Genomic DNA, 12664 nt, shown 5'->3' with positions numbered 1-12664 from the left:
CGTCTGCTATAGGCATTTGTACCTGTATTGTGTACTGTACTGTACTGTACTGTACACAGCGAACTATCAAAAGATCCAGGCCTGTTGGCAGAGAGTTGCCTCTCTGCCAGAACGAGAGCGTGCAGTACAAAGCAAAGGGGTTGCCATTACGGCTCACTTTCCCCCGGACACAATCCACCAGAGGTTTGTTAGCGGGAGCAGAGGGAGCTGTATGCAAATCGCTGTTATTTCAAAACCACATGCGTATGAGAGAGAGAGAGAGAGGGAGGGAGACTGTCCTCTGCTCTCGTTTGTCCTACACGTCTCTCTAAATGAATGGTGCAGCCAGGTAGCAGGTAGTGGATTGCTAAAGGATTTCCTGCCTATCGCGTCTTTGCTTGGCAACTAAGCCGTCTGCATGCTAATACGTTGGCTGCATTAAACTGCAATTTACTTGGGCCTCAGTTAGTAAAAGGAGCCAAGGACAATTGCCATAGTGGAGGAATTTAAAGCAAACACTGCCAACCCAACCCAACCCCCCCCCCCCCCCCCCTCTCTCTCTCTTCCCCCCCCCCCCCCTGGTTTCATGTTGAACAAATCAATTTGGTTCTGCAAAGGAGCTTGTTCAAAACGACACTGAAGGAATGACCCTCTGAAAACAGAAGTCTCTGGACGACAGGATACATCAAGATCCATTTAATGTAACATTGACAAAGAAATAGATAGAGAAAAGAACAGGTATAAATGAATCAGTATTACTTGGAATGATGAAATTAATGAACCTCTCTGCCGTACGCTGGTATTACAATGTCATAAGTAGGACAACCTGCGGTATTGTCAGCAGTCCTGACTGTTTTCATTATTACAACTGACTTTTTGCATTTCTGAAGCTTGTCGGGTACTTTTCTCATCGCAGAAATAGCACCGACCGCGCAGCTAAGTATAAATCGGGCTTCATAAGTCTCCCGTCACAATGGCACTGTGATTGTCTTTCATGACAAAAATTACACCAGACATGAGGTGGAGGCAAATGTCTCACTAAACGGGAATTGACAGGGGGAGCAGATGATCTCCCGATGATACCATATTGGATGTGGCACGGCCGCGTGGAGTTCATTTTTGATCGACCGCAGAGTATGATTCTCCCGATTCAACAAATTAGACAGAGATGCATCTGCCGGCGGGTCACTTTTACTCTGAAACAGACAGACACACAGATGGGGTACGTCCCACGCTAGAGTGTGTGATTTGCTAGAAAAGGTGGCCTCTGCTCCGACTAATCAGGGGACATGTGGCTCGATGAGCAACCGAAATAAATAGTATGTGACTGGTGGTGATACTGGAAAATCAGCACGTGACAAATATAACGGGACTGTTCCAGCTTCTCCGCAGGGGTTCAGCCGCCTGAGCCGTTGATGTTCACCAAAGTGCTGCACTTAATTAAATTAAACTGATTCCTGTGCAACGATGAGTGCGGTGCAAAAATACCTCGGAGTGTCCTGAGACATATACTCTACATGATGAGGATAATGATGATGACGATCTGATGACATTTTGTATGGCATTTAGGAAGTGAGTTTCCAACTGAAGCGTAAGTATTTGACACACTAGGTACACATAATAGTTCTCTTTTCATTAAAAAGAAACGGAGCAGATTTAGGGGTCTCTCTAGTCTACAATATGTCTCACTCTACCTTTCTCTCTCTCTCTCTCTCTGTGTGTGTGTGTGTGTGTGTGTGTGTGTGTGTGTGTGTGTGTGTGTGTGTGTGTGTGTGTGTGTGTGTGTGTGTGTGTGTGTGTGTGTGTGTGTGTGTGTGTGTGTGTGTGTGTGTGTGTGTGTCTCTCTCTCTCTCTCTCTCTCTCTCTCTCTCTCTCTCTCTCTCTCTCTCTCTCTCTCTCTCTCTCTCTCTCTCTCTCTCTCTCTCTCTCTCTCTCTCTGTCCCTCTCTCTCCGTCGAGGAGTGTAACCAGTTTGTCAGGAGCAGAAAGGGCATTGATCTATTTAGCCAGCGGAGCGGATAATGTGTAGATCTGTATTTTGGAAGGTGGAGCCCAGCCAGCCTCGCTCTCACTGTGACTCTCCCCCATACAAAAGGGCCTGCCTTTGTCTGCCGCTACAGAACAGGGCTCCCTCTCTGAAAGACACAAAGAGAGAGAGAACACGGCCGTCAAGCACTGCCTTTTGCCCGCATCTCACTTTCATGCCAACATTTCTATGACAGATGACACGCGTACATGTTTTTTTTGGTCTTCCTGTGTGTGTGTGCCCGCATGCACGTGTGTGTGCGTGCGTGTGCACGACTGCACGTGTGTGCGAGTGCACGTATGTGTGCGCGTGCTTGCCTGACAATAGGGCTTCACTGGGGGAACCCTACGGGTGAAATATATGAAGAAGGAATCACAACGACGTGTGTGTGTGTGTGTGTGTGTGTGTGTGTGTGTGTGTGTGTGTGTGTGTGTGTGTGTGTGTGTGTGTGTGTGTGTGTGTGTGTGTGTGTGTGTGTGTGTGTGTGTGTGTGTGTGTGTGTGTGTGTGTGTGTGTGTGTGTGTGTGTGTGTGTGTGAGACACGACGAACCACAAATGAGGCCATTTCGGACTGAAAGCCGTGGCTGAATGAGGGATGCTCATTTAAAAAGAGAGAGCAGAATATAAAAGGCCTTTTCATGTGCTGCTGCAGTCTGTGCTCTGTGCTGTCCACTGATAGCTGTGCCTATAAGACCCTCGCATGGGGGATCCGGACACAGAGGGCTCTCCGATACCAGGCCACACAATGAGTGGGAGGAGGAGGCATGCCCAGGGGTCTCCAAGCCCCCCCCCCCCTCACACACACACACACACACACACACACACACACGCACACATACGTATACACACACACACACGCGTATACACGCACGCGCACACACACACACACACGCACACAGGAGCACTGACTGAGTGAGCGTGTCACAGATTAGTAGTGCATAATGGGATTGGCAGACTGGTACAAGGCGCTGTAATCAAACCCGCACAGTGACCGATAGCGGAAAACAGGACATGGAACAAAGGGCGCAATGAAAGGGAGACGAGAAGTGATCCCGTCATTACACCCTGATCTGAGACGGCGTATGTTCTAATCAGGGCTGGAACCTGGACCTGGCAGACGTGTGCACGTGTGTGTGTGTGCTCTGCATGTGCCAGTTAGTCAGCTAGCTAGTTAGTTCTGCCTGCTATACAGTGACTACCATATTTTCTTGAGTCAGTTTACACAGAATTGCGTCAAAATCCCTTTGCAAGTGTTGCCGGCGATTTTTCTATTTTTTTTCTCTCCTTTCTTGTGAGGGCAGCGGCGTGTTGTTCTGCATTTGTGTCACGCCTGCCTAATCATGCACAGCATGTAAACACACCCATGATTGTTTGGTTTTCTGGCTGAGTGTTTGGGTTAAACGAGAACGTGAGTCGCTCTCGTTCCTACAGCTCGACACTGAAGTGCACTGCACACAATGATGGTGTGAAAAGAGAGGGGGGGAGAAAATAAAAGGAAAAGAAAACAAGAGAACGGCTTGAGAGAGAGACTAACCTTTACAGAAGCAAGAATGCAGCTCAATTTCTGTTGAAGCATCCTCTGCATTTTGCTTCCGGAAGCTAAAAGGGGGAGTATGGCTGGGTGTTCTGCAAAGAGAGGGGTCAAGAGAAAAGGACACGTGTATATTGGGTACGTACGCAGTGAAATCCAGAGTGTTCATGGAACTCTGAGAGTGAACAAATGGAACCAAATGGACTTCTAAGTGTGTCCATTCGGTTCCTCTTGCACACCCTGAGTTAACCAAACACTCAAGATTTGACAGTGTATAGAAAAGCAGCTCTATGCCTCTATTGGCTGTCTCCTGTTATAACGTGCTGATAGAATCCTCTCACTTTAGGGCTAGGGCTTAATATCTTTCCATTTATGTTCCGATATCTGCTGTCTAAACTACTATAGTACATCTCTGGAGAATATAAGGGAAATCAATGGGCTTATATCTATACAATCTAGCCGTTTTAACCTGAATTGCCTTCCAACTGTGCAAAGGGAATGCATGTCGAATCAGAGATGCAATTATTTTAGGGTGAAGCGAGTGATGCTCCTTACCTTGACAGGCTGGTAAAAAAAAAAGAAGCCCAGTCGGTCAACTTCTTTCCCCCACAATTGAAAGCCTGGGGTGAGGTGGTGGGATTCGGGGGGGAAATGGCTTTTATATCTATATAAGCAGGCGGAACAACCTTGGGAAGCCCCATGTGGTCTAACCTTCACCGGCTGCCGGCGTCCCCGCCACCCGTTTTTTTGTTTTTTTTCTTCCCTGCCGACACATTAGTCTCTGCTTCTATTCAAAGTCATGGCCACCAAGCACTGAGAGGAATGCAGGCGGAGTGCTGAGAGGGATGGGGCGCTGTTGGTCGCAGTGTGAAGGGGGTGAGGTGGGGTGGTGGGGGTGGGGGGGGACTCAATCGAATGAATACAAATTGGGTGATCAACCTGTCATGGAGTGCCGGACTGCTGACTTTGGGGACTTAACTCCCTCCATGATTTGCATAGGCCGTCGCTCAGTGTCTCCCTTGACACGGTCGGGGGGGGAAATGATACGATGCGGTTGTTAACTTTCTCTTTGTGAGGTTCGTGACCCGAGGCAGCAGAGACTACCCGCGCGTTTATTGCCGTGGGTCTATATTTGTTGTTTTACAGAGGACCCCCGGAACGGTCGCCCGCAGCAGACGGGAATTCACCTCTCATTTAACGAGAGCGTGGCCATACATTATGCGTGTCTTTCACACACCGCAGGCTTTTTGTGCAACCTTTTTTTTTTTTAACACGCAGGTTTTAAAGCGCGCGTGCTTGATCTCGACTGACTGGCAGGCCGCCCGGCAACTGGCAGGTTGACTGTAGCAGGCAGGTGGCAGAGGAGCCGTGCTAAAGCAAACCGTTAGTCAGTCCGTATCAAAGCAGCAAAATGTAGTTTCTTCTTCTGCCACTGAATTCCTCTTAAGTAAAAGAAGAGAGGTTGATTTGTAGCACAGGTAAAACTGCCTGTTACTTCAGGTGCACGCTTTGTGAATGTGGTGGTGTAGTGTGCGTTTGTGTGTCTGTGTGCAAGTGCATCAGTGAGTGCGCGCACACACACGTGTGTTGTGTGTGTGTGTGTGTGTGCGCATGTGCGTTTGCGTGTGCGTGCACGCATGCTTGCCGTTGCATGTGTTAGTCTAGGTCTGTGCATGCATACACTGGTTTCGATTTGAACTTGAAGAAGGAAAAAAATGGGGTGAAAAGTTCGCACACCAGCGTTAAAGGAGTAGTTCACCCAAAAAAATTACTTCTAATCTCCATGAATTGAAGGCTTCATGGGTTGTGTGATTGATCATTTTTGGGGTGAACTACAGTAAGTACTCCTTTAATATGGTGAGCATACATTTTAAAATTACCGGTAATTGTGATATCTTCAAACATACATATTAACCATATCAGACTCCATTTCCCCCAAAGGAAATATATTTAATTCAGTCTGCCCGGAGGCAGGGATATAACATAAAGATTAACGACCAGAGGGTGGAGATATCACAAGCAGAGGCGTTGATTAACCTCCCTCCCCAACCCCCGGCCATGCAGAAAATCGAACCCTGTGCATAGATGTGCACCGCTTTACGTGGGAAGGTGTGTGTTTGTGTGGCACGGCGGATGTGAGTTCTCACCCTGGTGGTTTTGATCTTGTTTCCAGAGGAGCACATCCATCCAGAGTTGTCGGGCAGAGTCTTGCACTCCTCTCCCTCCAGACACGGTTCCATCTCACACCACCACTTCCCAATCACAATGGACGCTGCATGGAGGGAGGAGAGATGGAGGAGGTTAGATGACGCGTGTAGAACTCTTACCTTGACGGGCTGGTCAGGCTGCGTGCGTGCGCTTGTTTGTTTGTGCATCCGTGCGTGCGCTTGTTTGTTTGTGCGTCCGTGCGTGCGTTTGTGCGTGCGCACAAAGGCAAGGATGCCTGCACAAATGGCTGTTCAAATGTTTGGACACAAACATCCAACATGGGATACACTGAAGAAGATATATTTTTGTTGTTATGCTTTAGCTATTGAAAAATAGCAGATCTACAAGCTCATAGCGCGCCACTGAGTGGCGCGCTATGAGCTTGTAGATCTGCTATTTTTGAAAAATCGAAGAACGACTGACATAGAAACATAGCTTTTTCAGAAAACTGTCAGGATGTAGAAGACATTTTTAGAATCTGATCTCAGGTCAAAATGAGTTAAAGTACCAAAAGTAAAAGTACTCATGCAGAATGTCCCGTTTCACATGGTGGTATAATGTGTAAAATGTATTAATAAATAGCAGATGTTGTGCAGTGTTGTCAGTGAGCTTGTAGAATGTAGATTGTCTATTTTCAAATAGCACATTTTTAAATAAGGGCTGAAGTAGTCAATGCATGTTGTGTAATAATAATCAAAAGTTTTCAAATAATTATAGTCGAGTAAAAATACAATATTTGCCTCTGTGATGAAGTGGATTAGAAAATAGTATATAGTTTGGAAAATTGGAAATACTCCAGTAAATAAAAGTACCAAAATTTGACTTAAGTACAGTAGTGAGTAAATGTCTCGTAGTACTTGCACCTTGCTGTAGGATAATCGGGCCAATTATGGGTCCGATTCGCCCTTCGTTCCCAGTTTTAGGCTCACCTCAACCGATTATCTACTCTAATTATCCGGTAGTCGCAGTGTGATGGCATTCAGACATCATTTTAACACTCCCCCCCCCCCCCCCCCAGCACCCCCCCCCCCCCCCCCCCCCTTCCCCCCGACTGGATTGAAGTCTCCCAGATTTCGAGTTGTATTTTGAAAAGAACAGCGATGGAATGTTGAACAGAAACGTGCATTAGACGATGAGAGTGAGCTGACCTGGAATCAACGAATACTTTACCAAATGGAAATGTGCGAGTGAAAATGAAAATGTCAAAAGGTTATGTTCTCCTAATCAGGTAGTTTGTTTTTCTTAGTTAAAACATGTCAGCTACAGCCCATCTTCCAGGTTATCGCATTTGCTGATTCACTATTTAGATATTTGATATCTGATTAAATTAATGTCATATTGAAGCAAGCAAATTAAAAACCATCTGGGGTTTACACAAAAGTAGATGTTTAAGAGGTGTTTTAAAGTGAAATACCCCGTAGTCCCGTAGTCCCGTAGTCTGAAAACCCACCTTTTCAGACTCCATCATGGCCCATAGCACTTACCCTACCCCCCTTAGACAGCACTTCTTAGACTTATATAGCATTTGAAACAGACTTATAGCATGTCATGTAGACAGCACAATAAGTGCATTGTATGTAGTCATAGCACTTCATAGTATATAGTGTATAGTAGTCATAGCACTTCATAGTATATATGTACAGCATAGTATAGCATATATGTGTAGTTTATATGTATAGTGTCATTATATAGATATGTTCTAGTTATAGTTTATATGTATAGTGTCATTATATAGATATGTTCTAGTCACGTTCTTAGCTTACGCATGTTTCGCGATAAATGCTTTTTACATATGTGATGTATTCCCATGCTTTTGTTCTTGCTTATTGTAAGTCGCTCTGGATTAAGAGCGTCTGCTAAATGCCTAAATTGTAAATTGTAAATTGTAAGATGAATCCCTTGAATCTTCTGAATTGAATCCAAATACAACTAAATGAACCACATCCATCAAGTTAAAGCAATCCTAGTTTTAAAATGAAACTGAGCTGTTTCTTCTCTGTCTGTGAAGCGAGGCGTTGCTATGGAGATACAATTTACAATTTACAATTTAGGCATTTAGCAGACGCTCTTAATCCAGAGCGACTTACATTAGGCAGGAACAAAAGTATGGGAATACATCACATATATAAAATGCATTTATCAAGAAACATGCGTAAGCTAAGATACGTAATGACATATAAAAGTTTAGTTGAAGTGAAGGACTGCAAAACATAATGTTTGGGTGAGTGAAATGTATTGGCACCTGTGTGTTCATCATAGACTTATCTGACTTCAGTAGGGAGGAATATTATTTTGCTCTGAAGTCACATTTGACCATGAAAGCTCTATGAGATCATGTCCACCACTCTAAAATGGTTTAGTATGTGTGTGTGGTCCTGCATCTTGCCTGAATCGTCTGGCGTTCGTGTTCTTACAAAAAAGATCTGTTAAATCTATTATGTGGTCTCCCACTTCTTTTTTTTTTTTAATGTTTTTAAATCGTGTAGCGCCCAGCCAGCATAATAGACACCCAGCCACGTCTCTGTAATAACCCCCCCCGCTCATTTCAGTTTAAGAACCGGCACGGTTGCTTTTAACAATATTGTACAAGCGGACATTAATCATTACTCTTGTTTTGATAGAGCCACCATCGCATGCAGGGGGAGTAATCTAAATCTGTAATCAAAACTAATTACCTCTCATTAATGCTGAGTAAATTCTTCCTTCAGCCATTCCAGAAAAAAACAAATATGTTCTCGTCTCCTCTCCTCTGGTGCTTTGTACGTGCTTTGTACGTGTGTTCATGTGTACTGTCGTACATATAAAAAATATTTAGAAAAACACTGTACAACTCAAGTAAAACCATCACCATTGAAAAAACAGGAACATTTGCTACAGTAAATACCACTTAATTATTAATGGAACAAACATACTCATTAACAGAATCCCACACTGAGAAGATCGGTTTCTCTGTTGTTCTACAGTATTCCCATAAATTCGTTATCTGTCAAATTTTGTCAAACTGAAAACTGGATCAACTGTCTTACTGTATGTGACAACCAACTATGAGATTCCAATATATCATTCATAATCATAGGCTAATTAAAGTATACATTGCAATATACATTTCTGCAATGAATGAATTGATGAATGAATGAATGCCTTCTGTTCTTAGATACAAAGGTATGTTGTTGGGTGGTTGTTTTGTTAAAACTCCAAACACAAATTTCAGAAATATGTAGCTTTTTTTTCTCCATCAGTACAAACAAGGAATGTTCTCTCTCTCTCTCTCTCTCTCTCTCTCTCTCTCTCTCTCTCTCTCTCTCTCTCTCTCTCTCTCTCTCTCTCTCTCTCTCTCTCTCTCTCTCTCTCTCTCTCTCTCTCTCTCTCTCTCTCTCTCTCACTCTCTCGTGAAAGAGAATCCACATTTCCTCTTCCCCACTCTGCCCCTGAGCTTTGAGGAAGTATAAATTGATTGTTGTGGATCTTTTACCTACCCTCTCCACCCCAGGGCTCCCCTATGGCTGTTTACCACAGATACTAATTACCCCACATGACCGGCAACCATCCCCTCTCGTGCTCTCCACTGCCACGGGCTAAATAATATCCATCTCATCTCCGCTATAGCCCAGCGTTGCTGTCGGGCAGAAACCTTGTATGTTCTGTCCAAAACCGTAACTTTGCAGGAACTGGACCTGCATGTGTTCCACTGTTCCAGCGTGTGTGGGACCACCTGTGTTCCATTGGTGTACAGTATGTATAAAACCCACAGACAGACTTAACTACTTTCAACCTGGTGTCCCTATTTTATTTATTTAAAACTCTCATAAAACGCTTGAAACTACGGTTCAACCTACAGTTCAAGTGTTATGGGCCAAGAGGTGAAGTGGCCTGTTATAGCGTCACCATGAAGCCAATTTGAAGAATAAATAAATAAAATAAATAATAATAATAATAGCATGGAGGTACTTCCTTGTCCTGGGAGTCTGCTTGCAAAGTTTCGTGCAGATCGGCTGGCAGACAGACAGACAGAAAGACTTACAGACTCGCAAACACAATCATGGGGGCGAAAACATATTCCCCGCCTCCGGCCATATTCCAGCCTGGAGGAGATAAACATGAACATGCGAGGTTTCGGGTTAGGGTTAGCGATGATAGCAATGTTGTGTGCTGCTGGCAGAAATCAACATCCCACCTTTATTGTTACATAATCAGTTTTGAAATGTTGTGGCTTCGGCCGGGGGTGGTTACCACGTTGCAAACGTCACATCAGGTTCTTCATACTGACTATGTAGCCCATGATGCCGTCACGGCGTCACTGAGAAATGGGACAGTGTTTACGGGCCTTTTCCCCTTGTCTGTCTGAGTCAGTGTGAGAGGGACCTGGGAAACGTTCTTTATGATTATACCACCACCCAGACCTGGGGAGGATTTATATTCAGCAGTGTGAATGCAGAATCCACTTGAAATTGAAAATGGTAAAGTAATAGGTGTGAAGCAAAAATCAATCCTTTGAAATGGAAAAGAGTGACGGGGTAACAGAGGAGAAGGGTGAAAGAGAGAAAGAGAAAGGGAAGCCAGAATGGGACAGCTGAGATTAAAATGTGCCGCGGTGAGAGGTGTTGATATACGAGGCCTGCTTTGCACAAAATATAAATGACTGTATTTACCGTACTTCACGGCACAGCGATTTCTACCTCTCGCAGTGTGTGGCATGTGGCAAAGCCGCTTTATATAATGAGAGCTTAAAAAGTGTTGCTCTAAAATATGTATACGTCTGTGAAGTTCTACAAAAAGATATAATACAGCACCTCTCTGGCATGCATTTGCTGCCATGATGATTAATCAGTGTCTGCACAATGAATTTGAATTCAACAACAATCAACACGTCTTGACTGTGAGAAGCATGTTACGAATAATGGTCTTGATCTCTTGAGAGTTCCGTTATCGTCACAATTCTTTGTTTATTTATTTATACCTCCATTATACTTTCAACCTAGAAGCTTCGTTAGACTTCAGAATGCAAAATCTCCATCTCGCCGGGGACTTTTATACTTTCTGAAATGTTTAATCTAAATGTATGTAACTTTGCCCTGTATTATAACAAAACAATCAATACATTTGTTTACCAACCATGTCCCTCTATACCAGCATCTTTTAGGTGTTTACCTGCAGAAAAACATTGCCCCTCTCTCTGTATTTTGGAGTTTTCACAGTTTCTGGTAGACGTCCAAAAAACATCCCGGTATCAAAACAAACAGTGAGAACACCAAAATACCGTGAGAGGGAAATGTGTTTCTGCAGGTAAACACCTGCACATCACTCTAGTGACTGATCATTTCTGGTATAGAGGGAAATGATGGGAAGAAGAAAATAAAATGTTTAAACACAGCACATAGGGCAAAGTTACATACAAATGTGCTGGGTATAGATCATAGCGATTTCTGTATAGATCATAGCGAGGATTCACTGACGCTTCCTCCCGCATATATCATATGCGGGAGGAAGCTTCAGTGAATCCTCGCTAGGGTATAGAGGGGTGTGGGTAATGATGGGCACGACAAGGATTCCTCAGTTTAGCAGACCTTACTGTTTTAATTGCGCTCAGATCAGTACATACAGACTTCACAACACACAGTGTGTCTTCTGTGATCGCTTGATCATGCACAATTATGGCCATTAAGGCACTCTAGCTCGGGCATGAGAACGGGGAGACGTGTCCGTCCGTGCAGTGAGCTTGAGTGCCTGGTAACAACTGAACTAGGAAGTGTCCACCTCTCATGTTAAGTCACACACACCACACCAGGGAGAGACTCCCTGTGTCAGACAACAAGAGATAAGCCCACGCTGTTTCTTCAGGAAACAGTAACCGTGTAGTTATAATGTAATCTTTGCCCTAAATGTGCCATTTTTAAAACAGTACAGCAGAAGTCAGTCACAGCCCACGAGAGCTTTGAAGCTCTCTATATTAATGACATGAGCGGTCAGAGAGCCAGGGGAAAGAAGAAAGGAGACAGAGCCAGGCTTGATGTGGACACGCACTGCTACATGTCCAGGCTGTACGCAGGCCACACTGCTACATGTCCAGGCTGTACGCAGGCCACACTGCTACATGTCCAGGCTGTACGCAGGCCACACTGCTACATGTCCAGGCTGTACCCAGGCCACACTGCTACATGTCCAGGCTGTACGCAGGCACTGCTACATGTCCAGGCTGTACCCAGGCCACACTGCTACATGTCCAGGCTGTACGCAGGCCACACTGCTACCGTACATGTCCAGGCTGTACCCAGGTCACACTGCTACATGTCCAGGCTGTACGCAGGCACTGCTACATGTCCAGGCTGTACCCAGGCCACACTGCTACATGTCCAGGCTGTACCCAGGCCACACTGCTACATGTCCAGGCTGTACCCAGGCCACACTGCTACATGTCCAGGCTGTACGCAGGCCACACTGCTACATGTCCAGGCTGTACGCAGGCCACACTGCTACATGTCCAGGCTGTACCCAGGCCACACTGCTACATGTCCAGGCTGTACCCAGGCCACACTGCTACATGTCCAGGCTGTACCCAGGCCACACTGCTACATGTCCAGGCTGTACGCAGGCCACACTGCTACATGTCCAGGCTGTACGCAGGCCACACTGCTACATGTCCAGGCTGTACCCAGGCCACACTGCTACATGTCCAGGCTGTACCCAGGCCACACTGCTACATGTCCAGGCTGTACCCAGGCCACACTGCTACATGTCCAGGCTGTACCCAGGCCACACTGCTACATGTCCAGGCTGTACGCAGGCCACACTGCTACTGTACATGTCCAGGCTGTACCCAGGTCACACTGCTACATGTCCAGGCTGTACCCAGGCCACACTGCTACATGTCCAGGCTGTACCCAGGCATCACTTTTACATGTCCAGGCTGTACCCAGGCATCAC

The 12664-nt window shown here is 45.4% G+C and overlaps 1 protein-coding gene and 1 long non-coding RNA gene across 2 annotated transcripts in view; one reads left to right on the top strand and one right to left on the bottom strand.

The window, feature by feature from the left end:
• Positions 1–12664, top strand: part of LOC306930123 — a 50063-nt gene that overhangs the window by 27202 nt on the left and 10197 nt on the right. The gene's annotated exons all lie outside the window — the stretch shown is intronic.
• Positions 3604–12664, bottom strand: part of tafa1b (TAFA chemokine like family member 1b) — a gene marked incomplete at its 3' end in the record, with an annotated part of 189097 nt that continues 180036 nt past the window's right edge. The window contains exons 4-5 of the mRNA XM_079510870.1: positions 5683–5807; positions 3604–3630 (exon numbers count right to left, since the gene is read on the bottom strand). Coding sequence (XP_079366996.1) covers positions 3604–3630; positions 5683–5807 — 152 coding nt within the window. The remainder of the gene's footprint in view (positions 3631–5682; positions 5808–12664) is intronic.

Source organism: Electrona antarctica (assembly GCF_951216825.1).
Source record: "Electrona antarctica genome assembly, chromosome: 9".
NCBI lineage: Eukaryota > Metazoa > Chordata > Actinopteri > Myctophiformes > Myctophidae > Electrona > Electrona antarctica.
This window is presented reverse-complemented; position numbering and strand designations above follow the sequence as displayed.